The sequence below is a fragment of the Mirounga angustirostris genome, unplaced genomic scaffold (genome assembly GCF_029215605.1).
Source record: "Mirounga angustirostris isolate CCGP_5_RB_7025 unplaced genomic scaffold, mMirAng1.0.hap1 SCAF_6, whole genome shotgun sequence".
NCBI classification, from domain to species: Eukaryota; Metazoa; Chordata; class Mammalia; order Carnivora; family Phocidae; genus Mirounga; species Mirounga angustirostris.
In genome coordinates, this window is record NW_026991714.1 from 102,887,095 (window position 1) to 102,911,978 (window position 24,884).

The 24,884-nt window shown below is 54.6% G+C and overlaps 2 protein-coding genes across 16 annotated transcripts; one reads left to right on the top strand and one right to left on the bottom strand.

Moving 5' to 3' along the window:
- Nucleotides 1-1,335: 1,335 nt before the first annotated feature.
- Nucleotides 1,336-16,288, top strand: ZSWIM8 (zinc finger SWIM-type containing 8). 8 transcript variants are annotated; one of them, XM_064594834.1, is made up of 26 exons: nucleotides 1,336-2,325; nucleotides 4,631-4,784; nucleotides 5,036-5,130; nucleotides 5,320-5,492; nucleotides 5,669-5,776; nucleotides 5,892-5,973; nucleotides 6,108-6,228; nucleotides 6,467-6,668; nucleotides 6,788-6,963; nucleotides 7,336-8,329; nucleotides 9,082-9,192; nucleotides 9,354-9,533; nucleotides 9,636-9,819; nucleotides 10,031-10,129; nucleotides 10,718-10,842; nucleotides 11,528-11,768; nucleotides 11,867-12,025; nucleotides 12,122-12,350; nucleotides 12,527-12,816; nucleotides 12,976-13,199; nucleotides 13,772-14,260; nucleotides 14,484-14,667; nucleotides 14,788-14,964; nucleotides 15,135-15,254; nucleotides 15,579-15,689; nucleotides 15,811-16,288. In XM_064594834.1, the coding sequence occupies exons 1-26, from the start codon at nucleotides 2,118-2,120 to the stop codon at nucleotides 16,269-16,271; spliced, it is 5,697 nt and encodes a 1,898-aa protein (XP_064450904.1). In that variant the 5' UTR covers nucleotides 1,336-2,117; the 3' UTR covers nucleotides 16,272-16,288. The 8 variants fall into 8 exon arrangements, with proteins under 8 accessions (XP_064450904.1, XP_045734055.1, XP_045734057.1 ...); XM_045878099.3 differs by having other exon boundaries at nucleotides 1,337-2,325; nucleotides 9,082-9,213; XM_045878101.2 differs by having other exon boundaries at nucleotides 1,338-2,325; nucleotides 9,082-9,213; nucleotides 15,511-15,689.
- On the bottom strand, nucleotides 13,194-24,829 carry NDST2 (N-deacetylase and N-sulfotransferase 2). Of its 8 annotated transcripts, none has more exons than XM_064594840.1 (16): nucleotides 24,482-24,827; nucleotides 23,721-23,822; nucleotides 22,271-22,312; nucleotides 20,829-22,183; nucleotides 20,549-20,636; nucleotides 20,105-20,259; nucleotides 19,739-19,924; nucleotides 19,334-19,462; nucleotides 19,020-19,202; nucleotides 18,829-18,925; nucleotides 18,296-18,419; nucleotides 17,994-18,168; nucleotides 17,622-17,792; nucleotides 17,406-17,515; nucleotides 17,132-17,234; nucleotides 16,412-17,035 (listed from the first exon to the last, which is right to left on the bottom strand). In XM_064594840.1, exons 4-16 carry the CDS (start codon nucleotides 21,831-21,833, stop codon nucleotides 16,910-16,912), a joined length of 2,652 nt encoding a protein of 883 aa, XP_064450910.1. In that variant the 5' UTR covers nucleotides 21,834-22,183; nucleotides 22,271-22,312; nucleotides 23,721-23,822; nucleotides 24,482-24,827; the 3' UTR covers nucleotides 16,412-16,909. The 8 variants fall into 8 exon arrangements, with proteins under 8 accessions (XP_064450915.1, XP_064450913.1, XP_064450910.1 ...); XM_064594841.1 differs by having other exon boundaries at nucleotides 23,580-23,822; XM_064594845.1 differs by lacking the exon at nucleotides 16,412-17,035 and adding an exon at nucleotides 13,194-13,407 and having other exon boundaries at nucleotides 17,443-17,515; nucleotides 22,271-23,822; nucleotides 24,482-24,829.
- Nucleotides 24,830-24,884: the final 55 nt, after the last annotated feature.

Genomic DNA, 24,884 nt, shown 5'->3' on the forward strand with positions numbered 1-24,884 from the left:
AACTCTGTATCCTCCATGAGACTGGAAGCTCTTTGCTCTCTGATTTGCCCCAGGAGCAGGACAGATTTATTCTTGTTCTGCATTTGAAGTCCTTACACCATTTAGTATCCTTGCCTTTGGATGCAATAAGGGAGTTGAAGTTTGCCTATATGCAGAGTTTTTTTGTCATCATTCGTAAGTATTTAGTGACTGCCTATTTTGTGCATAGCCCCTGCAAGATGCTCCCAGAATAATCAGAAGTTCACAAACTGGTGCACAAAGTTACTACAGATGTATTTTATTTAGCCAACACAATTAAAAATTTCTTTTTGAATTAGATGACCACCTTCAAAAATAGGAAAGATGTCATTAAAAATCCACTTTGGAGCTTTCCATTAAAAAAAAAAAAAGGATCTGGCAACACCAATTTCTTATTCCTGCATGGCAATAATCGTGTAGAACTGATTATCATTTGTCTCTATTCTCCATACCTGGAGAATACCTGGCATTGGCCTCTCTCAAATGGTGAAACTTAAACTTATTTGGCAGTTATCTTCTTTGTGTATCACCTGTTCATTCTCATTAAGTTATCCACCTAGTTGCTAAAGGTATTAACTTCTGTGACCCCTTGATATTAGAAAGAATTGTATAGTATTTTATGTATACTCTGCCCTTTCAGGCATAACTAACTTAACCTTTCCTATATACGTTAGAGCATTAAATAGACAAAGGGATCAGTGAGGTTTCTAAATCTCCATTGGGATAATTATTCAGATAAAGAAGGAGTCTTGCCTCCCTGACCCCCACAGCTACCTCTTCCTATAGTCCTCATTCCCCCTGGGTATGGCACTGGGCAGTTGCCTGGTTCCACAGCTGAGGCTTTTAGCGGTAGGAAGAAGCTCAGTGCTTAGGCACTTTGGACTGGACTTAGGAGTTCTTAACCTAGGGTCAGTAGATTCCCAGTAAGAGGTCTGTGGACATGAATGGGAAACAAATTTTATCTTTAGCCACAACTGAAATTTAGTATTTCAGTTAAGACTGAGGGAAACAAACCACAGTATCAGCAATATCTATGTGAAATCATATTTTCATATAGTAGGTTGCAGATACCTCAATATTGTACCCATCACTAGCTTCAAAATTATGGTAGTTATTACACTTGCTGCTGGATCTTACTTAATGTGTAAATAAAGAAGTATTACTATGTTACAAATTTGTTTTATTATTTTTAAAATTGTATTTCGACATAATTGGTTTCCTTTGTAATTTTTCTTTTTATTTTGTGCACTTACAATCTGAGAAGGGTGTCTATATAGAGACTTCACCAGGCTGCCAAAGGGTCCGTAGCACAAAAAAAAAGCTAAAACATCTGAACTCAAAGGACCCACTGACAAAACAGTACAACCATTCCTGAAATCAAGTGCATTCTTTTCGCGGTGCTTCCCTGGTGAGACCCTGTAACAACTCTGATGGCATGCAGGCTTCTGGACTACAACTCCCAGGAGGAAATGCGGCCCCAGGGCCTATCCGGAGTTAAAACAATAACTCCACCCAATAGTTCCTGTGTTATCGCTTGACAGCCTACGATTCCCGGCATTCATGGCGGCTGTTTATTCCTTGGGGACACTATGGACGCCGAGTTATTGCTGGGATCTGTAGTCATTTCATATACCTCTGGGGGTTGGCTTCCTCTTACGGTATCTGAGGCTGGGTTCGAGAAAAAAAGGCAGGAAATGCAGCAATTAAACAAACAGGTCCTCTACATCTGCCCGTACCGGGTCCGGTTCCCAAGCGCGTGAGGGCGGAAGTGGTGGTGGCCGGCGCGGCCGGAAGTTCAGATCAGCTGATGGGGGAGGCGGCGCCGCAGCCGCCTAGAGGCCCCGGCTGCCGAGCGCTTCGTCCGGGCCCTGAGTCTCGGATACTGGCCACGATCCCCGTTCGCACCTCGCAGTTGGGCGAGGCCCGGTTCCATATCCCTTCCAGGCTTGAGATCCTCGTCCGGCACGGCCGCCCTGAGCGCCCCGGCCACCCCCAGCCCCGGCTCGCCCCTCAGGCCCCGGGCCTCCCCTCAGCCCCCGGCCGGCGGCCCAGGCCCCGGATCCGCGGGGGGGGACCCGGCCCCGGGGGGTGCAGGCCCCATGGAGCTGATGTTCGCGGAATGGGAGGACGGAGAGCGCTTTTCATTCGAAGATTCGGACCGCTTTGAGGAGGATTCGCTCTGTTCCTTCATCTCCGAGGCCGAGAGCCTCTGCCAGAACTGGCGGGGATGGCGCAAACAGTCCGCGGGGCCCAATTCCCCCACTGGCGGCGGTGGCGGAGGTGGCAGTGGCGGTACCAGAATGCGAGGTGAGGGTGAGCGGAGGGGGAAGGGAGCGGGCTGGCTCTGCTCAGGCCTTGCTGGGGAGCTGTCCCTGCTCGGGAGCTGTCCCGGACCGCGAGCTGTCCCAAGCCCAGAACGGACTTCTGGATTCGCTTTTCCAGTCTTCCTGGGGTTGGTTTCTCCACACCAGCGCGCGCGCGCGCGCGCGCGCGTGTGTGTGTGTGTGTGTTGGAGTGATGGCTGGGAAATCCTGGGTTCGATAGGATTAGCGACAGAAAGTAGATCTTTTGTGGTTCATTTGCCTTAGAGATGGGGTAGGAGAAAAAACTCGTCTGACTTGGGAATACCCACCGAGTTCAGCGTGGCGAGCCAGAAAATAGAAGAGAAGGTGGGTAAGAGGTGGACTGTGAAGAAGGGACCACTTGAGGTGTGTCAGTTCCATTGTAAAGTGCATCGGGAGCTTCCTCTTAAGGGTGATGACCATCTCTGATCCTGGCTACACCAGGAAGGGATTCCATCCAGAGGAAAGTGGAGGTGAACTGGCCTGTGAGAAGAGATTCCACAGTTACATAGGTTCACATCAGAGGCTTGGTTCTGGGCCATATTGAACATCTGTCAGGAGCCGAGGCTGGGACCACTGGATTAGAGCCTTAGATTTCTATCATCTGGGGCCCGGGGAAGAGTGTAGGTAATTGGCTCTAGAGTCTCCATAAGAAACACTCTTCCTGCTTTTTTGCTGTAAGCTTCTTTCATCCTTGGGTCTTTCAGTGAATTAACTGATTAGTGCTGTGAAGACTTTTCCTTTTATTAAAGGGGATTGAGGGGAGAGTGATGATAAGTGACGCTCCATAGGCTCAAGACTCACCACATCCTTTCCCTGCCTTCCTCATGGCACAGTTTTTGTCCTGGTCCTCAGTGCAAGCTGACTTTTTTCAGCAGTTGGGGTTGTGATTCTACTCCGGCCATTCCAAGAGTCCTGTTTTCCAAACTGCCCTACAGAAATTTTTAGCACCCCTCTGGGACAGAGAGAAATGTACACATGTCACTTGTTAGGAGTGGTAGTGTTCAACTTCAGTTGGAGAGGTGGCATATGTTCTGTGTACACAGACCCACAGGCCCACAAAGATCATAGGCAGTTTCACTGTGGGTCTTCTGTGGTCTCTTTGCTTCTTTCACATTTGCATGTGTGGGTAGTCTTGGGGTTTAGAGCTCCTTCACTTTGAGGGAAGTAACCAAAGTCATGTTGGTGAACATTCTCAGCATACCAATATCTTCCTGAATAGGTTAAGATCTAGGAAAGCCTGTCCTTCCCCAAGCCCCCTGCCATCCCGGGCTATCCTCAGTTGCTCACTTGTGAAATAAGGAGATTAACTTTTTTAAAAAAGGTTCTTTCAGCTCCATGATTTTCTGATCTTTCTTCTAATCTGACTAGCAATTTGTGGAGATATGTATGCAGTCTATTGTGTTTCACCACTTTTTTATTAAAACAGTGTAGGAGGGGCGCCTGGGTGGCTCAGTTGGTTAAGCGACTGCCTTCGGTTCAGGTCATGATCCTGGAGTCCCGGGATCGAGTCCCACATCGGGCTTCCTGCTCAGCAGGGGGTCTGCTTCTCCCTCTGACCCTCTTCCCTCTCGTGCTCTCTGTCTCTCATTCTCTCTCTCAAATAAATAAATAAAAATAAAATCTTTAAAAACAGTGTAGGAAGGCTTGAGTGGCAATTCCATCCTGCTCCAGGTGATAACAGGTTCCCCTGGGATAACCCATCTTCCCCCCATCCCATCTTCCCAGGCTTCCATTGTAGGAAGCCAAGGTTCAGGTGTGCCAAAGGACATGCAGCCTCTCTTAACTCCTCTGGGCTCTGGCCCATCCTCACTCCTTGGGTAGAGGTTTAGAGTCATCTAGAGAAAAAGGGATAGTAAAAAAGCAATTAGAGAAGAGAATGTCAGAGGAGAGACATTAACAACGTAATATGAATCTAAAGTGCTAGGTATAAGGGAAATTAGATGCCGAGCCATGTGAGAGGGGTTACCTGCTAGGATCCTGGAACACACCTGTTTGGCCAGGAGTTTCTGGGATATCCCTGGTATCTTCTGTTCTAGACCTTAGGTAGCGGGCTGTGGGCTGCGGTTGATTAGCTCCCCACCCCCAGATGGGAGGCTTAAGGGTTAATGTATCCTAACAGGAGGGTCCCTTGGTTTTTTATCCAGCTCTCCCCTTCCTTTCATAGTGAAGTGGGGCCCAAGAAGTGAGGCACTGGCATTGGTGCCAAGTAATCATGGCCCTTTTCATTTCCCCTTCTCTTTACCCTCACCCAAACATTTGTTTCTAAGATGGACTGGTGATCCCATTGGTGGAGCTATCAGCAAAGCAGGTGGCATTTCATATCCCATTTGAAGTGGTGGAGAAAGTTTATCCCCCGGTGCCTGAGCAGCTACAGCTCCGAATTGCTTTTTGGAGCTTCCCTGAGAATGAAGAGGATATCCGGTGAGGCTAAAGGACTGATGGTGGGGAGTGGGTCCTGATATTCCACACTGTGTACTGGGCTTCGTACAGAACAAAGGAGATACTGTACTGGGGGGCTGTGGTAAGAAGAAGACGAGGGGAGGAGAGTGCCTGGGATTTTCCCCCAGAGGGAGTGACACTGGGGAGAGAGTGCCCAGGGCGTGGGGGTCTCTGACGGGGTCTCTAGAAGGCTATTTGCTGAGTTGTGCCCGTGTCCTCCTCCTCACCCCCAGGCTGTATTCGTGCCTCGCGAACGGCAGTGCAGATGAGTTTCAGCGAGGGGATCAGCTGTTCCGCATGAGGGCTGTGAAGGACCCACTGCAGATAGGTAAGGGTGCCCTCGTGCCCTGTGCGGGCCCCGCCCCGCCCCCCCAACTCCTCCCATCCCCTGTGTTAGGAATGAAGGACCTACTGCAAGAAGCCAGAGCAGGTTGTCAGAATAACTGCAGGGCCAGGGGTGCGGGCGGAGAGTGATGTCTTGATGGCTCTCCCTGACCATACCCATGTTTCTCCCCAGGGTTCCACCTGAGTGCTACAGTGGTGCCACCTCAGATGGTCCCCCCCAAAGGGGCCTACAACGTGGCTGTGATGTTTGACCGCTGTCGGGTCACTTCCTGCAGCTGCACCTGTGGGGCTGGGGCCAAATGGTGCACTCACGTCGTGGCACTCTGTCTCTTCCGCATCCACAACGTGAGGCCCTCCCAATTTATCCCGGCCCTATCCTACGCTCCATCCCCCCCTTCTCTGCTGCATGCCTGGCCACAATGTGAGCCCCCTCGCCTCCCTTAATCTGCCTGTCTTTCCCCAGCTCCAGCGTCAGCAAGCCTTTTCTCAGCTTGTTCTGTTTCTCTCTGTGTCCCATTCAGGCTTCTGCAGTCTGCCTGCGTGCCCCAGTCTCAGAATCCCTGTCTCGGCTGCAGAGGGACCAGCTGCAGAAGTTTGCTCAGTACCTCATCAGTGAGCTCCCTCAGCAGGTGAGTGAGGATGGCCGTCCCTCCTCCAACTCCAAGCTCCGGGACCGCATATAAGTCTTCACGGTAGACCAGTGCCTCCTTGGGTCACCCGCGCCTTTGTCCCTTTCCCTGTCAGATCCTCCCCACAGCCCAGCGTCTTCTGGATGAACTCCTCTCTTCCCAGTCAACAGCCATCAATACGGTGTGTGGGGCCCCCGGTGAGTGTGGAGAGAAGGAAGGGCGGTAGGAAGGAAGAAAGCGGGTCGTGCAGAGCAGCACTTCCTCAAAACTTGCTGTTGTCAGGCGAATCCAGGTCCCTGTCTCTAGGTAACTGACTGCCTATCACCCCCAGACCCCACAGCAGGGCCCTCTGCCTCTGACCAGAGTACCTGGTATTTGGATGAATCGACACTCACTGACAACATCAAGAAGACACTGCACAAGTTCTGTGGACCCTCGCCTGTGGTCTTCAGGTAAATTGGATCTCTTGACGCCTGTGTCTGCGGCAGAAGGGAGCGTCCCTCAGGCTGTTGACAGATCCTCTGTTCTGTGAATACCCGTACTTCAAGAATTTTTGTCCTGGACATCCTTTCCCCCTACACCCTGTATTTTGGGTCGGGACCCCTTTTGTGTCAAAGCCCTGGTGCACTTTGACCCGTTGAAGGCGGCCCCATCTCAGGGTGAGCATTTTCCACTCCCCTGCCTTCACAGTGACGTGAACTCCATGTACCTGTCTTCCACGGAGCCTCCAGCTGCTGCTGAATGGGCATGTCTGCTGCGCCCTCTGAGGGGCCGCGAGCCAGAGGGTGTCTGGAACCTGCTTAGCATTGTACGGGAGATGTTCAAACGGAGGGACAGCAATGCTGCCCCCTTGTTGGAAATCCTCACCGACCAGTGCCTCACCTATGAGCAGGTAACCCTCCAGAGTTGGCTAGGCCCATCGTGGCTCATTTCCTCCTTCCCTGGACCTCATTCCCCTCTTGCTGACAGGGGCGCTGCGGAGGGCCGCTCTATCTTTCTCTCTGTTTGCAGATAACAGGTTGGTGGTACAGCGTGCGCACGTCCGCCTCTCACAGCAGTGCCAGTGGGCACACGGGCCGTAGCAACGGGCAGTCCGAGGTGGCAGCCCACGCGTGTGCCAGCATGTGTGACGAGATGGTCACGCTGTGGAGGCTGGCTGTTTTGGACCCTGCACTCAGCCCCCAGCGGTGAGTCTCTCCCCGGGCTCGCCACAGCGCGGATGCTGGGCCCGCCCAGGACAGAGCCTGCGCTCATGTCCTGCGCACACGCAAATGTGCTGTTCTTCTAGCCCTGGGGAGATGGCAGGTGCTGAGCAGCAGGGTTACCAGTGACTTCGGAGTCCTTTCTCTGAGCGGCTTTCTCCCTTCCCTCCCCTAAGTAGCTCCCACTTTGCCAAGTACCCGAGTGTTGGAGTGATGTGTGTGGGCTGGCGCAAGAAGTGCTTCCCTCGGCCCTTCCGCGGGCCCCTCTTCTGGGGCTTACGCCTGCTCTGTCTCCCCCCATCCCTTCTCAGGGCGGAAAGCAGCCTCCCTGCAGCCTCCCCACCTTTGTTCCCACAGCCGCCGGGAACTGTGTGCGCAGCTACGCCAGTGGCAGCTAAAGGTGATTGAGAACGTGAAGCGGGGACAACACAAAAAGACCCTGGAGCGGCTCTTCCCCGGCTTCCGGCCGGCGGTGGAGGCCTGCTACTTCAACTGGGAAGAGGCCTACCCACTTCCCGGTGTCACCTACAGCGGCACTGACCGGAAGCTGGCGCTGTGCTGGGCCCGGGCCCTGCCGCCTCGGCCCGGCGCCTCCCGATCTGGGGGCCTGGAGGAATCCCGGGAGCGGCCCCGAGCTCTTCCTTCTGAGCCCGCTGTGCGGCCCAAGGAGCCTGGGGCCAAGCGCAAGGGATTGGGTGAGGGGGTCCCCTCGTCGCAGCGGGGGCCCCGCCGCCTCTCTGCTGAGGGGGGAGATAAGGCTCTGCATAAGATGGGTCCAGGTGGGGGCAAAGCCAAGGCCCTGGGTGGGGCTGGCAGTGGGGGCAAGGGCCCAGCAGGCGGTGGGAGCAAGCGGCGGCTGAGCAGTGAAGACAGCTCCCTGGAGCCAGACCTGGCCGAGATGAGCCTGGATGACAGCAGCCTGGCCCTGGGTGCAGAGGCCAGCACCTTTGGTGGATTCCCTGAGAGCCCGCCACCCTGCCCTCCTCCCGGTGGCTCCCGAGGTCCTTCCACCTTCCTTCCTGAACCCCCAGATACTTACGAAGAAGATGGTGGTGTGTACTTCTCAGAAGGGCCCGAGCCTCCCACAGCTTCTGCGGGCCCCCGTGGCCTATTGCCTGGGGAGGTCTGTACCCGGGACGACCTCCCTTCCACAGATGAGAGTGGCAATGGGCTCCCCAAAACCAAAGAGGCAGCCACTGCAGTCGGAGAGGAGGATGATGACTACCAGGCATATTATCTGAATGCCCAGGATGGGGCTGGGGGCGAGGAAGAGAAGGCCGAGGGCGGGGCCGGGGAGGAGCACGACCTGTTTGCTGGGCTGAAGCCGCTGGAACAGGAGAGCCGCATGGAGGTGAGGAGGAGGGGGCTTCTTAGCCACAGCTGGGAGCGGGGCCAGCTGGCTGTAGTTGGGGGTGTCAGGATGTAGCAAGGTCGTTAGAATCCGGTAGTGGGCTCCTAACTGGCCTCCCTGCCTGCAGTCTCTTCTCTTCACTGCTTCCATATTGATTTTCCTGAACTGTCTGATGGTGTGACTCGGATACTTAAAAGTCTCCAGCATTTCTCACTGCCCTCAGTTTAAAATTGAAGGTCCTTGGCATGACCTGTGAGGCTTCACTTGGTCTGATCTTTGCATGCTTCTCCAGACTCATCTAGCCATTCTGTCTTTTTACTGGCCAGCTGAACCATTCCTCTAGCTTGCCATGCTTTCTCTTGCATCCTTACATTTGCACAGATTGGCCTTTCTGCCTAGAATGTTCTTCCCTCACCTTACCTCCTGTTCCTTCTTCAGGTCTCAGATATCTTAGAGATCACTTCCTTGAGGAAGTTTTCCCTGAGATTGCTCCTCTGCCCCAGGCCCCAGTGAGCTATCTTACCCACCTGTTCCCCTCTTGACCTTTCCCAGGGGTAGCTGGCTTCACACTGGTTTGTGTGTTCGTGTGTTTGTTTCTGTGATCAGACTGTGAGTTCCCGTGGTCTACCCAAGACCAGTATAGGGCCTAGCATGTAGTAAGTACTCATGGGATGTTTGCCGCGTAAGTGAGTATGGTGTCCTGCCCCTGGAAGTTCGGGCTTCAACCTACGTGCTGCCCCTGTGCTCTCCAGGTACTGTTTGCCTGTGCTGAGGCCCTGCACGCGCACGGCTACAGCAGTGAGGCCTCCCGCCTCACCGTGGAGCTTGCCCAGGACCTGCTAGCCAACCCACCCGACCTCAAGGTAGAGCCGCCCCCTGCCAAGGTGAGAGACCCCCACCTACCTACCTCCTTCCCCACTTAGCCCTAACCCTCTTCTGTGCCGCACCCCAAGCGAGAGCCTCCTCCTCACTCCACCAAGATGAGTCAGATTCATCTGCCTGCCTCCTCGTACTTCCTCTTTAGGGCAAGAAGAACAAGGTATCTACGAGCCGTCAGACCTGGGTGGCTACCAACACCCTGACCAAGGCAGCCTTCCTGTTGACAGTGCTAAGTGAGCGTCCAGAGCACCACAACCTGGCCTTCCGAGTTGGCATGTTTGCCTTGGAGCTACAGCGGCCCCCAGCTTCTACCAAGGCCTTGGAGGTCAGAGGTTCTGTCTGAGCCTTGCACTGCCCTCTCCTCAGAGCCTTGCAGCTCGACCTCCATCGAAGTAGTAGAGGTCTGAGCCCCTTCCTCTACTGATAGGTGAAGCTGGCCTACCAGGAGTCTGAGGTGGCTGCCCTGCTCAAGAAGATTCCTCTGGGTCCGAGTGAGATGAGTACCATGCGGTGCCGGGCAGAGGAGCTTCGGGAGGGGACGCTCTGTGACTATCGGCCTGTTTTGCCTCTCATGTTGGCCAGTTTCATCTTTGACGTTCTCTGTGCTCCAGGTATGGCGCACGACTCTACAGCAAGTAGGAATCTTGGGGTGGGAGTAGTTTTCTCTAAGGAGAAACCGAGAGCCCCAAGGCTCTGAATTGCCTTTAGGACCCATCAGGCAGCTTCCTGAGAGGTCTGGAATGATAAGGGTCTTGGGTTCCCCACATTTTGTTCTTTCCCATCATGCTTCTGTCTGGCTGACTTACTCCAACTTTTATCTAGTGGTTTCTCCCACGGGTTCCCGGCCTCCAAGTCGAAACTGGAACAACGAGATGCCTGGGGATGAGGAGCTGGGCTTTGAGGCAGCGGTTGCCGCCTTAGGTGAGTCTAGCGATATCTTGAGCACATCTGTGAACTAAGCCTGGCCCAGGCCATGAAGGGCGTGAGACATGGCCCTGTTCTGAAGGGGCTGTAGGGCAGCGGGACAGCCAGAGTGACACGGATGAGCCAAGTGGTGCCTGTGAGACAGCCAAGAATTAGGAACAAAATGTTTGCTATGGCTGTGGGGGGTTAGAAGGGCCGCGAAACAAAAATCTAGGAAGAGGACTCAGGGAGGGTGTAGAATAGGAAATGTAGGTTCAAAGGTCAGCTAAGTTTTTGACAGGGGGTTCAAAACACCACGAATAAAGACAAAGGGGCAGTTCAGTCTTGATCAGAGTGAGGAGTCCTGCTTCCCTGAAGGGATGGCTATGTTGTGAAGGCAGAGTGGGCCAGGTCACAAAGGTCTTAAAAAGCAGGTCAGAGCTAAGGCTGGATGTCGTAGGCGATGGGGACCTTCCACAGGGGCTGTGGGTTGGACCAGAACTCCTTAGGTCATACGCTGGTGGCTCGGCAGCCCTGGCCTGTTCACCTTTGCTGTCTTGGGAGTTACGGCCATTCTCAGTCCCTGTGAGACCCTTCTTCTTACAGGTATGAAGACAACAGTGAGTGAGGCAGAGCATCCCCTCCTGTGTGAAGGCACACGTCGGGAGAAGGGTGACCTGGCACTAGCACTAATGATCACTTACAAGGATGACCAAGCCAAGCTCAAAAAGGTAGGGACTGAGGAACTGGGATTTTGACAGGCGGGGAGCAAATTTTACCACCTTTCTCCAGAATTCCAGGACAACGAGGAAAGGGCTATTCTGCTCATAGGAGATTAATGGAGAATCTTAGGGACACTTCATAAATAATAAGACCAAATTAGGGGGAGGGGGCAGTGGGTGGCTCAGTGAGCTGAGCGTTCAACTCTTGATTTCGGCTCAGGTCCTAATCTCAGGGTCGTGAGACTGAACTCCGTGTCGGGGTCTGTGCTGGGTGTGGGGTCTGCTTGGGAGTCTCTCTCCTCCCTCTGCCCCTCTCTGCTGCGCTTGTTTGCACATTCTCCCTCTAAAATGAAAAACAAAACTAAAAAAACCACCGCTAAAAAAGAAGACTACGACCAATGGTTCTCATAGGAGCACTTGGGCAGGGGGTGGAGGAAGAGAAGCAGAGAGCATAAAATCAGTTATACATTTATTTCAATATTTATTGAATATCAATATACTCAGTCCTGGGATTGTTAGGATATCAAGATATGTAAGCCAGCCCCTATCTTGGCGGGGGGGGGCGGTTTCCTATGGTTGTAACTGGGGAAGCCTTCCTGAAGAGGTGGTATTAAGCTGTTTCAAAGAGAGAGGAAGGTAATAGACATAGAAGTCAGGAGATAAAGGGCATCTTGTCACTGCTTCTGTTCTCCAGATCTTAGACAAACTGTTGGACCGAGAGAGCCAGACGCATAAGCCCCAGACACTGAGTTCGTTCTACTCCTCCAGCCGCCCAGCCACAGCCAGCCAGAGGTCTCCCTCAAAGCATGGGGGCCCATCTGCCCCAGGGGCCCTGCAACCGCTGACCTCGGGCTCTGCAGGGCCTGCTCAGCCAGGGAGTGTGGCAGGGGCTGGGCCAGGCCCCACTGAGGGCTTCACAGAGAAGAATGTGCCTGGTGAGGTGGGGGCACTGGGCAGGGGGGATGAATGGTATGGAACCACGTTGGGGTCCCCTTTCCTGAGCTTATCCCAATGTCCTGTTTTCCCCACCTAGAAAGTTCCCCACATTCTCCCTGTGAGGGTCTCCCATCTGAGGCAGCTTTGACCCCAAGGCCAGAAGGGAAGGTTCCCAGCCGCCTGGCACTCGGCAGTCGTGGCGGCTACAATGGACGGGGCTGGGGCTCCCCAGGGCGGCCTAAGAAGAAACACACAGGTATGACAGCCTGTGGGATGATATGGAGGGAAGGAAATTCCTGAAGTCTGAACTCTGGAACTTCTGGCTTCTGAAGACTGACTTGTCTTGGGTTAGGCATGGCCAGCATTGACAGCAGTGCCCCTGAAACCACGTCGGATAGCTCCCCCACCTTAAGCCGGAGGCCACTTCGAGGGGGCTGGGCCCCTACCTCCTGGGGCCGAGGACAGGACAGTGACAGCATTAGCAGCTCTTCCTCGGACTCTCTGGGCTCGTCGTCGTCCAGTGGAAGTCGCCGGGCCAGTGCCAGTGGAGGGGCCCGGGCGAAGACCGTTGAAGTTGGCAGGTCAGTGGAAGAAGTCCCCGTCTCCTCTCATCTGGCCCCACCCTCAGAGCCACCCGCCTAGTGTCATCTAGCTGTCGTTCCCCCAGGGACCCCACTTGCCCTGGGCTCTCCCAACCCACCTGGATACCCATTTCAGAGAAACCCCAATCCCCGTCCCTACCCCATCGCCCCTTTAGGTACAAGGGCCGCCGTCCCGAGAGTCATGCCCCCCATGTACCCAATCAGCCATCAGAGGCAGCTGCACACTTCTACTTCGAGTTGGCGAAGACGGTGCTGATCAAGGCGGGGGGCAACAGCAGCACTTCCATTTTCACACATCCATCTTCCTCAGGGGGCCACCAGGGTCCTCACCGCAACCTGCATCTTTGCGCCTTCGAGATTGGGCTTTATGCCCTTGGCCTGCACAACTTTGTTTCTCCCAACTGGCTCTCACGTACTTATTCTTCCCACGTTTCCTGGATTACAGGTAAACCCAGTGTCTTGACTTGGCTTTGGGAGGGGGTGTTAACTGATAGAGTGGAGAGTCTTATCCTTGTGGAATTACCGATCGGATAGGAGACACCATTCCCGCTCCCCAGCAGTGCCCATACTAACCCCATGCTGATTTTTGCTCCTTTCCCTGAAGGCCAGGCAATGGAGATTGGCAGTGCAGCTCTGACTATACTGGTAGAATGCTGGGATGGACACCTGACACCCCCTGAGGTTGCATCCCTGGCTGACAGGGCGTCACGGGCACGAGACTCCAATATGGTGAGGGCAGCAGCGGAGCTAGCCCTAAGCTGCCTGCCTCATGCCCATGCGTTGAACCCCAATGAGATCCAGCGGGCCCTGGTGCAGTGCAAGGAGCAGGTATTTCTACAGGCAATCTGGGGACCTGCTTTGAGGCATCTGGGCAGGGGCATGGGGCATGGGGCAAACGAACGGTCCAGCTCTTGATTGCCGTATCCCGAAGTTCACAAATTACCTAGTTTGTCCTGAAGTGGTGATACTTGACATATTAATGCACTTTCACATCCATTACTTCTTTTACTTTATAACTCCGAGATCAGGATTATTCCTGTATTATAGATAAGGAAATGAAGGCCTACACTTTAGGGACCAAGGTGATCACCAGGCTGAAATCCTTAGGGCAGGCTTTGGGGAGATAGTGGAAGTGGATGGGAGGGAGTGGCTAAGTTAGTCTGGAACTGGGACTATAACCTGGGTCTTCTGCTGGTCAGCAGGTGTTTGTTCAGTGTGTGTGTGACGCATTCATTGCTCTGACACAGACTCTGAGCATTGGCCCTGACCTCTGATGCCTCCCCGGGACCCGGGACCCGGGACCCGGGACCCGGCCAATTCAGAGGGACACGCTGGAATGTCATTTAAAACCATGCCTGAGTACAGCCCCTCCCCCTTAACCCTCTGCCCCTCCCTTCCAGGATAACCTGATGCTGGAGAAGGCCTGCATGGCGGTGGAAGAGGCGGCTAAGGGTGGGGGTGTATACCCCGAAGTGTTGTTTGAGGTTGCTCACCAGTGGTTCTGGCTCTATGAGCAGACAGCAGGTGGCTCATCCACAGCCCGTGAAGCGGCTACAAGCTGTAGTGCCGGTGGGATCAGGGCAGCTGGGGAGGCTGGGCGGGGGCTGCCTGAGGGCAGGGGGGGCCCAGGGACTGAGCCGGTTACAGTGGCAGCGGCAGCAGTGACAGCAGCAGCCACAGTGGTGCCAGTCATCTCAGTGGGGTCCAGTTTATACCCAGGTCCAGGACTGGGGCATGGTCATTCCCCTGGCCTGCACCCCTACACTGCTCTACAGCCCCACCTGCCCTGCAGCCCTCAGTACCTCACCCACCCAGCTCACCCTGCCCACCCAATGCCTCATATGCCCCGGCCTGCCGTCTTCCCTGTGCCCAGCTCTGCATACCCACAGGTGAGACCAGTGTTCCGCTGGGGGGCAGGGGGCGGGGGCTGGGCATTGGGAGTTCATGTGGGGTTGGAGTGGGGTACCCTGGGAGAACAACAGGGCTGTCCTGGTGAGGTGGTGGAGGTCTGGGGGACCCAGGCTAACTAAGATATGTAGGGACACCCAGTTGTGGGCCAAAGGGGGAGAGACGCATCTTAGTATCATTTCCTTCTCTTCTCCCTGTCTTTAGGGTGTGCATCCTGCCTTCTTGGGGGCTCAGTACCCTTACTCAGTGACTCCCCCCTCACTTGCTGCCACTGCTGTGTCTTTCCCCGTCCCTTCCATGGCACCCATCACAGTACATCCCTACCACACAGAGCCAGGGCTCCCACTGCCCACCAGTGTGGCCTGTGAGTTGTGGGGACAGGGAACAGGTGAATGGAGGGGAGGTACACTGGGCAGGGGAGATGGGGGAGGAACCCTCTCTGTCCCTTTGTGGGCTGTGAGTTGCTCATACGACTTTCGTTCCCCTCCCCGCCGCCGCCCCCACCCAGTGAGCAGTGTCCATCCAGCATCCACGTTTCCAGCCATCCAGGGTGCCTCGTTGCCGGCCCTGACTACACAGCCCAGCCCTCTGGTGAGCGGGGGGTTTCCACCACCCGAGGAGGAGACACACAGTCAGCCTGTCAACCCACACAGCCTACACCACCTGCACGCTGCCTACCGTGTTGGTGAGAGGAGGACCCCTTCTGTGCCCCCACCTGCAGTTGTGCCTCAGGCTCTTCAGTGACCCCTCGCTCCCCACAGCTCTTCATTTGTTTACTGTGGGGTCAGGTGTACCAGGTTGGGGTAGAGGAGGAAAAGGATGTACCCCCACCATGTGCCCACCCTTTTCTCCCAGGAATGCTGGCACTGGAGATGCTGGGTCGCCGAGCACACAATGATCACCCCAACAACTTCTCCCGCTCCCCCCCCTACACTGATGATGTCAAATGGTTGCTGGGGCTGGCAGCAAAGCTGGGTAACACCTCCCCTCCCCAGGACCATTGTCCGCCCCCCACCCGCTTCCCCCACCTTCCTATCCCAGACCTCCTTCCTAGCTCTTGCTCAGAGTTGAGGCCTTGGTCGGGTATGTGTGCGTGCGCGGGGGGCGGGGGGTTACCTCAGCTCCTGGGGTGGAGGGCGGCTCTCTGCCAGGCCAGAGCTGAGAGAGGAGAGTTGGGTCCCTAGGGCAGAGGTGGCCACCCCCGTCTCATGCCCCTCCCCCTGCCCCCCAGGAGTGAACTACGTGCACCAGTTCTGTGTGGGGGCAGCCAAGGGGGTGCTGAGCCCGTTTGTGCTGCAGGAGATCGTCATGGAGACGCTGCAGCGGCTGAGCCCTGCTCATGCCCACAACCACCTGCGTGCCCCGGCCTTCCACCAACTGGTGCAGCGCTGCCAGCAGGCATACATGCAGGTGACAACCTAGGACGCGTGGAGGAGGGGGGAGTCCCTCCTGGGCAGGCAGGGAACCAATTCCCCCGCTTGCGGGGGAGGACGGGCCTGGTGCTGTGCTTAGTGGCTTCATCCTGTTGCAGTACATCCACCACCGCTTGATTCACCTGACCCCTGCCGACTACGACGACTTTGTGAATGCGATCCGCAGTGCCCGCAGCGCCTTCTGCCTGACACCCATGGGCATGATGCAGTTCAACGACATCCTGCAGAACCTCAAGCGCAGCAAACAGACCAAGGAGCTGTGGCAGCGGGTCTCACTCGAGATGACCACCTTCTCCCCATGAGTCTGGCCCCTCTAGGGTCCTATACAGGGACACAGGCCTGTGGCTATGGGGGCCCCTCACACAGAGGGAGTGAATCTTGGCTGGACAGATCATCCCCACTCAGTTCTCTGGTAGCCCAGACTGGCAGCTGCTCTTGGGCCGTAGCTTGGGGCCAAGATGTCTCAGACCCTAGAAACCTAGGGTTGGGGGAGACAGCCCTGTCTGGGAGGGGGCATTGGGTGGCCTCTGGTATTTATTTGGCATTTATAAATATATAAACTCCTTTTTTACTCTAGTCTGCCTGGGCCTTCGCCTTCTTTCCCTCCATGTGCAGATGAGCTTTGAACCTGGGTGGGGGAAGAGACTGGTAACTTGCTTTAGTCTAAGTTTCTCCCACTCCAGTGAGGCAGACAAAACAGAAAAATAAGGATGTTTATTAAAGACATTTCTAGCCCACAGCTAGGGCTCATACTTAGCTCTATGAGCCACTGTCCAGCCTCATCCCCATTCAATGTGAATGACATTAGGGAGGCCGGGCCACAGGTAGATCCCACTGATCCCACAGTAGGGGGGTTCCTCCCATAGTCAGGTATAGATATACTGCTGAGGATGAAGAGGGAAATCATTGGATTATGTTCCTCTACACCCTGCCTGGACCCTTTCATTCCTGCCCATCTTCCAAGAACATGGGTCAAAGGTGCCTAGTACCGTGATGTAGGGTATCAAGGAAAGCCCCTTTATAAGACCCCAGAGCTATAGGAAAGGCCTGCCCTTCCCTTCTCAGCCATCCCAGGCCTGGGGGCCACTGAGGTAGAAGGGGCAGGGGCTGGGCCACTCTTATCCCCCTTGTGGGCCCTGCTCTGGGCTTGCCCTTTAGCGAACTAGGGGGCTTTTGCTGGTACAGGAGGCCCGGACATCAGCCCAGACTGGAATGTTGTAGTTCTTCCCGAAGCCATGAGGGCACTGGCTGTCCAAGCCGGCTTAGCAGCTTCGACAGATCCAAATTGTGGTTCCGGAAAAAATCCGTAAGAAAAAGGCGGGACTAAGAGGAGAAAAATGGAGGCAGAAATGGTAAGGAGTGGGACAAGGATGAGATCTTAGAGGCAGAGAGGGTTACCTTGTCCCAGGCTTTACTCACCTCAGTGTCCATATCTGGATACCTTCGTCCTTTGCTCTTGCCTAGACAGCGAGTCTTACCACCTTCAAGTCCCTGGCACCAGAATCCCTTTTCTTCATCAAACCTGCTCAACAGGAAGAGGCCACTGGTTGGCAGGGAGAAAGGAAATTCAAAACCCATAAATGTACACTACCTCTCCCAACTCACAGGGACACATGTCTCTTCCAAACAGACATGGTCAACCTGCTTCCCCATTTCCCCCAGATTCCTCCTCCCCTGGGTCATACTCTCCCACCTGAGGGTCCGTGTGTAGTTCAGAAAGGGTGTGATACCCAGGAACTTCTGGATGCTCTCCATTGAGGCAGCTGGGTTGGTACGCAGCTCTTGCCCATCCACAATCAGCAACTAAAGGGACAGGGATGTGGTTCCCTCTGTATTCCTTAGAAGCCTCTAGGCTGAGGGGAAGAGGAGGGGAAGGGGGACCCCAACAAGGGCTATTGGGGGATCGTACCTGTCCAGAGGGGTAGTAAGTCAGCCAGCGCTGCAGATGGGTGGAATAGTAGCCAGGGACAAGACAGCGGTTCTGCAGGGAGCGAAGTGCCAGAGGGGCCTGAGAGGAGGCTGAAATCACCTGGTAGAAGGTATAATTCAGAGCAACTGGGTCTCCATGGGCTCGCTGGTGCTGAAGGACAAGGAACAGGAAGGGAAGGGATGGGTAATTTGACAGAATTATTCTGCCCTACTCTTGGTCTAGTGAATAAATAGCATAGGAATCCTTCCCCAAAGCAACTGGTTTAGTTTCCCTACCCTCTTGCTTTCTGTCTCTCTAGCAGTCACCACCTCCCTCACTTAAGCCCTAATGTATCCCTAGTTTCAGGCTCACCTGATACCAGGAGTAGGCCCTGTCAGCAGGGTTGGTGAGCACAGTTATGATCTTGGCTCGTGGCAAGAGGGCAGCCCCCCGACGTGGTACAACCTCTGAGTCAAAGTAGGTGGCACTTTTTTCAAACAGAAAGTCAGTGCTGGCATTGGAAGGGACAGGGAAGAAGTCCATGTACCTAGGAAGTAGTACAGATAAAAGGCAGAGAATTTGCAGAGTGAGCTGTGCTAGTGGAAGCTGGAATGGGGTATTTGGGGGGAAGGGAGTGTTCCTCTGAGAAGCATTCCAAGGGATCCCAGTCTCACCAATCAATGCCCTTGTGGTAATTAGGGCCGTTGAAGAACTGAATCTCCTCAAAGGTGCTGGGGCTAGGGAAGCTGCTAGTTACAGCTGGGTGCAGGCTCAGGAAGAAGTGAATAGCTGTGGTCCCTAAACGGGAGAGAGAGTCCAGACTATTGTGGGAAAGAAGCCAGATCAACAACATGAACTTTAAGGAGGTGAGACAATAACTACTCTGGGTAGTAATATCTCCTTTGGACAAACTATAGTGAGAGAAGGAAAGACTAAGAGAGGCCCAGGGAAGGATTAAAATAGTAATTCTCAGCCTTGACTGCATCAGAATCACTTGCGGATCTTAAAAAACACACACACAGACACACACACACACACACTCTCTCTCTCTCTCTCTCTCCAGATGATCCTGATGCACCACCAGAATTAAGAATCACTGTCACAAGAGACTGGATTAAGGAGGGGTGGGTATGAGAAGGGAGTTCTTTGACCAAAGAATCCGTTGGATTTAAGGCAGGGGAAGAGAAGTTAGCTAGGGATGATTCACCTGTCTTCTGGGGTCCCACAATCAGGAACTTGGGGAGCCGATCACAGGTTTTCTCCTTGGACCAGATATCTTTGTGCCTCTTGTCATCACAGGGATTCTGAAGGTGAGGCAAAAAATCAGATGTCTAATCTTTTCTTCAACCCTTCCCACCCTCATCCTGTCTCTCTGGTCAGCCTGAGCTCCAACCATACCTGCCAAAGAGGGCTCCGCTCTTGAGGGAACAGTTCAAAGTACTTTTGTGCAAGAGGGACGGGAGGAAGAGTCTGTAGGCGCAGCCGTGTCCAGCACTGGAGGAAGCGCACCAGGCTCTCAAAGGTATACAGGCCCAGCCGATCATTTCCATAATTGGACAGATGGGTCATAAAAATGCTGATCTGCAAAGGGGTGCCTGCATGTCAGAAGCGGAGAGCCTATCCCACCTCAGAATCAGGCTTGGTGCTCAAAGGTCCCAGCCTATATACACTTTGGCTCTCTAGTCTTCTAGCCCTTCCTCTCAGCACCTTACCGGATTTAGCAGCACTGTCAGAAAGAGCTCTCCACCTCGGATGCTCCGGTCTAGTTCACGAGAGCCTCCAGGATATTCATTATAGAAGATTGTGTGAGTGAAGAGGCCACACGTCTGCCGTGGCAGTACCTAGAAGAAAGGGGTAAAAGAAAGAGACAGATGAGATTTGAAAGGCGAATGAAAAGTAGATAAGGGACAAAAGTCCTACAGCATTAGAATTCCCTGGGTTTGCAGAGGACTGTCTTGAGTTATACCAATAAAACTTACTATGTGCATGATGCCTTTTCACCCCTCTACCCCCTATTATGTGAACTTGGACTAGTAGTTGACAGGACACAGGTCAATGCAGGTTGGTGGCTATCTAAAATAGGAGTTTGATTCAAGTTTATATCGGGGGTCCCTCACCATAATGCCATTGTGAATGAAGCCACGGCGGTAGCGGGCAGGGCGGAGATGGGGATACTCCTCAGTGCTGGTCACCTGGATGCCCCACACAGATTTCCAGGCCTCATAGAGCTGCGTGTGGATGGGGTATACACCCGAGTGGTGGGGGGCCACAGCATACCCCAGATCCGTGGGAATCCCATGCTCCTGGGAATGGCATAGACTCTCACCAGGACCTGGTGAGTTTCAGGGAGTAGAGGGTAAAGAGGGTGGGGATGCCTCCACAGAAAGAAAAATAGGGTAGGGAAAGGGCACCCCATTAGGGAAAGGTTGAAAAGGAACCATTATCTCTGAGAAAAGTAAGGGGAAGAGATCCAAGGGTCTCACCAGAGCAAACTGTTTGTTGAGCCTCATCTGGTCAGCCAGCACGGAGCGGTTGTGGAACAGGTGTGGCTGCATGTGGCTCCACATGTGGGGGAACCACCAGAACTCTCTGCGGTGCTTCAGCAACATGTCGTCCCCCGCATCCTCCTCCTCCGTCCCTATGATCACACACTGACCGCTGACCACAGCCAGTCGGGCCATGTGCCCTCCTCTGTTCTGTAACAACACTGACCACCTTCCATTCTCGGGACAAGATTGCTGACCTCTGCCTACCTAAGCCTATTTGCCCCCCTGCTAACCTAAATTCATATCCACCGGTAGCTCCTCACAGCATTTTGACCCCACGCCCTGACCGTTGTCTCCAACTTGTTTGCCCAGGAAGATGAACAGTGAAGGGACAGATCAAACTAAGCTTGATATTCTGAGGGAGCAGGAGAATACACTCACCAGTATGATAGAACTTGCCCGAGAAGCCCAAGTTGAAGGTGAAGTTGGGCACTAAGGTCCTGAGTTTGTTCTGGGTGGTCAACAGAGCCTGGGAAGGGTAGCAGGAACATGAGAAATCATGAGAGCAGACTGAGCAGGAGAAAAATGAAAAGTAATATTCTCCCAGACTGAAAAGGGCAGGGATTAATACCTATGACAAGCTCAGAGTCAAGGGAGTCTGATAGGACAGAGCTTGAAACAGCTTCTGAGGAAAGAAATCTGAGTCAGGAAAAAGACTGACCTCAACATCAGCCACCTTCATGCGGGTACCTTCCTTGCCCACAAAGATGTCATCGATGTCTACCAAGATGTAGCGGTCAAGGTCGAGGCAGAGGCGCTTGCCGGTGAGGTACGCAACAGCATCAACAAAAACAAGTTTGTGGAGCCAGAAGGAAAGGCCATGGCCAAAGAGCACCCGCTGGATGCCATCATGAAGGCCCAGGTCCTGTATGACAGTGGGAAGCCGGGTCCGGCGAGGCACTGGTGCTGGCATAGGGGGCTCAGCTGGCCGAAGGCTGGCAAGAAGCACTGGTTCATATGTGCTATGATTGGATTGGAAGATGGTCCAGTCATCACCCGGCAGTGGCCCAGGTTCCAGGCGGCTGGGGCGTGTGAGATGCAGTAGGGGGGCAGAAGGATTCACTTGGTAGTCCCGGAGCCCCAGATTTGAGTGTAGGAAGAGGGGAAAGCCCTTGAGCTGGGCACTCAGTAGGCTATGTTCATGGGCTCGGAAAAAGCCAATGATGCCCACACCATACTCCACACAGTACCGGTCTAGCAGTTCCCGACTCCAGGCATCCAGGTTGACATACTTGAGCAGGTTTTCATAAATGACCAAGACATAGCGGCCATGGGTATGATCGGTCAGTGTGGGCATGTCCCCTCGGCCAGGTGCTAGCTCAGTGCTGTAACGAAAACGACTAGACTCCAAGATGGCCACAATCTCCTGCCCCAGCTGTGAGTATGCACTCTCCACAAACACAAGGACCACAGGTTCAGTTCGCACTGTCTCTGGTGGCCTGGGGGGCCGTGGTGGGACTGGAGGACGTACAGGGCCAGGGCCAGCTGCCCCACCACTGCTGCAGTCTCCCAAGGGCAGGGGCAAGGGTTCCTTGGCCTTGGGGCTGGTGGACACGTAGTAAGCCAGGAAGCCCATGGAGCCCAGACTGAAAGCAATCAGCAGCAGTATGAGGCGGTGCAGTTCCAGCTGCCGAGCTGGGCGTACCACCTTCCACAGCTTGAGCATGGCGGGGAAGGGGAGGCAGGGAAGGGGAAGCAGGGATGGGGACTACCTCAGGGGATGGGAGGTAGGAGTTCTATAGGCTGGGGCTCTCTCAGGAGGGTAGAAGGATAGAAAAACGAGGGAAAAGGATTTCCTCAGGGTCAGTTCCCTGAAAAGTTGGAGTCAAGTCCCCTTATTTTAGGGTAGGGGAGTTAGAAGGGGCAATAAGGGGCAACTGGACAGAGTCCATTGGTCTCAGGTCACCATGGCCCCCTGGTCCATGGCTTCAGGATGCAGATCTAGCCAGGCTCCACTCTCGGTCCTGCTGAGCTCCTCACATCAGAGGTCAACAAAGTTCATAATCTCTGCTCTCACTATTTGTAAGACAGAGAAATCAAGGGTTACTTCTCCACCTCAAAGTGTATCATTAATCCATTCCCCTCTTCACCCATCTCTCTTACCTCCTGCTCACAGGATGACTTGTTCTCCAAAAAAAAAAGCTCCTGTAGAAGAACACCACAATCTGAGTCTCATACCTTCACTTCACAGCTTGTTCCCTTTCTTGGAATACTGTCTAAAGTCTCCTTCCTGAGCTAAGTTCTGAGCTAGAGCAGTATATTCAAGGGTTGGAAGGGAACAAATCTCCCAAGAGCAAGAGACCAAACAGCCCAGGAGGCTGAAAATGAACCTGCTCTGAAAGAAGTTCCCAGCCCACGACTGAGCAGTTGGTCAGCCAGCAGGAGCTCTGGTCAGCCTGGGAGGAAGGGACGGAAAGCCCCATAAGTCCCGTGCTCCAACGAAATATCAGATAAGAGGAAACTCATGAGTCTGTTAATCTTCCTCATCAATCAAACCCACCATCACAAGCTAAAAGCACTAACGAACTTGTGGTCAGGAGGACACTAAGGTGGGGGGAGCTGAAGAGGCAAGAGAAATGCTGCTAGCTAATCATTCAAGTCACTTCCAAATCCAGAACCTGGGGACTCTCTTTTCCATGGCTTGTGAAAAATTACTCAACCCTTGCCCTTCACCTCACCTGCACCAGTGTGGGAGAGAGGATAAAAATGTAGCCCCAGGGCAGGCCACATCACTGGGGTCTGAGATAAGCCGGAGAACTGAGTCCAGAGTCTCTCTCCCTATCACTTTAGTTTTCCTTCCTAACTTAGCCTCGGTGATACTATATCCCATCACTGAACAGCTCAGAAAGGTCCTGAGCTAGCCTGTGGAGACATGAGGGACTGAATCCCATTACAAAAACAGAGCAAACTGAATGGGGCTGGATGAGAGCAACAGGAGCTTAAGTCATATCCAACCAATAAGAGAGGGGTAAGGACAGTGTGATCAGAAAACAGTTTCAGGGAGACCTAATTCTGGAGACTGCTTCCTTCAATAGATAGACCGCTTCTAGAAGCTTTATTGTTGCTCTCTCCAGCTTAGCCATTCTTAGGAAGGCCAGTGACTGGCAATCCCTCTCTACTACCCCCTCCCAGACACACACATCTCAGGGGTGATTAGGCAGAGACAGGGTTCCTCAGAATTGGGAGAGACAATTTAAGAACAGTTCAGCTTTGGCCTGGGTCAAATGAACTGATGTGAAAAGAAAGCTGGGAGAGGATCAAAATGGTGATGGGAAGGGGTGAATCCTAAGAGTTAAAGGAAACTCTTGAGGGGAAACACAGTAGTGAGAAGTCATCACTGAGGTGAAGTGGACACTCAGGGTGTCTCACCCCTTAAAGTTAAGAATAATGTAAATAATTACTGAGAGCTTACTCTTTGTCAGACACTCTTCTAAGAGCTTTCCATATATTTAATGCTCACATCAGCCCTGGGAGGTAGGTAAGAGGTAGAGTCTATTTTTATCCCCATTTTACATATGAGTAATCTGGCGTCCAGAGAAGCTTAATAACTTGCCCAGGATCACACAGCTCAGTCAGTGGAGGAACTGGGATTCAAAGTCAGGCCTGTCACGCTCCACAGCTGGTGCTCTTTAACCACTGCATGTTGGCTTCACACCTAGAAGCAGCAGCAGTATTCAGGGAAGGGGTGCCGAGGGAGCTGTCGGGGGAGAGAGCGGGGTGGGAGAGGAACACGGCGTAGGGGGTGCTGGGCGCGTGGGCAGCAGCGGGAGGTTTCTGCGGCGGAAAGCAAAGGGGTCCCCCAGGCTCGGGCTGGGCGACAGCACCAGTGACAGAGACCGGGGAAGGTGGGGCTGGGGGCCCCGCGCGGGGAGACGAGCGGTGCAGACGCCGTGGGAGGAGGGGGTACCGAGCCGCGACACGGGAATGCGGGGCGGAGGGGGGGCTGTCACGGATGGAGGGTCCCTGCTGAGGGGGGACATGGGGTCACAGGTGGATACGAAGGGAGCGCCGGATGGGGACCGGGCAAGGGACGCGCTGAGGAGAGCCTGGGGTGACATCGAGGCAGGCGTTGGGCTGGGAGAGCCCGGAGGGGGGGGGAGCCCCGTCCTGAGGGCAGTGAGGCCACTACAAGGGAGGCTAGTGGGAGGGACGCAGGACAGGGGCGCTCTGGGCCGCACTGGGGGCCGCCCAGGACAACCCCGCGGTGGTTATGGTGGCAACACTGAGGGGAAGTCTGTGAGGGGAGGAACTGCAGGCGACCGTGGGTGGGGGCCACACTCTGAGTGGGGGTGGTTACCCTCAAGGGCGGCTCACCCGGCGGACTAGGCGGCGTCCCCGCTGGCCCCGGGCTCCGCCGCGTCCCGGGGCTGCCCGGCTTCCCAGCTCTCGGGGCCTCGGGCCGCGTCGCGGCGGCTCCGCCATCTCCGAGCGAACACTCTGCCGCAGCCGGGCCCAACCACCGCTCCCACCCGGGGGGGAGGCGGCGCGCTGCCGCTCGCGGCGCCCGCTCAGGTCCCCGCGGAGTCCGGGCCTCGCAGCCCACCGCCGAGGTGCCGGGCAGCCGAACGGTTCTCCGCAGCGCTCTGTCAAGCCTCGGCCTCGGAGACGCCGGGCTGCGCGCCCCACCCGCAGAGGCGCACCCCCCCCGTTCCCGCCCGGTGGCACAGTCTGGCGAGCGTCGGGCGCCGCGACTCCCGGGGCAGGGGCGGGCCCAGGC

Excerpts from the sequence above, each read along its gene's own strand:
- ZSWIM8 (XM_045878099.3), top strand. The coding sequence starts at position 2,118 with ATGGAGCTGATGTTCGCGGAATGGGAGGACGGAGAGCGCTTTTCATTC. Across the intron at positions 4,785-5,035 it reads GAGAATGAAGAGGATATCCG|GCTGTATTCGTGCCTCGCGA; the intron begins GTGAGGCTAAAG and ends CCTCACCCCCAG. Across the intron at positions 14,965-15,134 it reads GCACGCTGCCTACCGTGTTG|GAATGCTGGCACTGGAGATG; the intron begins GTGAGAGGAGGA and ends CTTTTCTCCCAG.
- NDST2 (XM_064594842.1), bottom strand. The coding sequence starts at position 21,833 with ATGCTCAAGCTGTGGAAGGTGGTACGCCCAGCTCGGCAGCTGGAACTG. Across the intron at positions 20,260-20,548 it reads GGGCAAGTTCTATCATACTG|GGACGGAGGAGGAGGATGCG; the intron begins GTGAGTGTATTC and ends GTGTGATCATAG. Across the intron at positions 19,463-19,738 it reads TCATTCACAATGGCATTATG|GTACTGCCACGGCAGACGTG; the intron begins GTGAGGGACCCC and ends CCTTTCTTCTAG.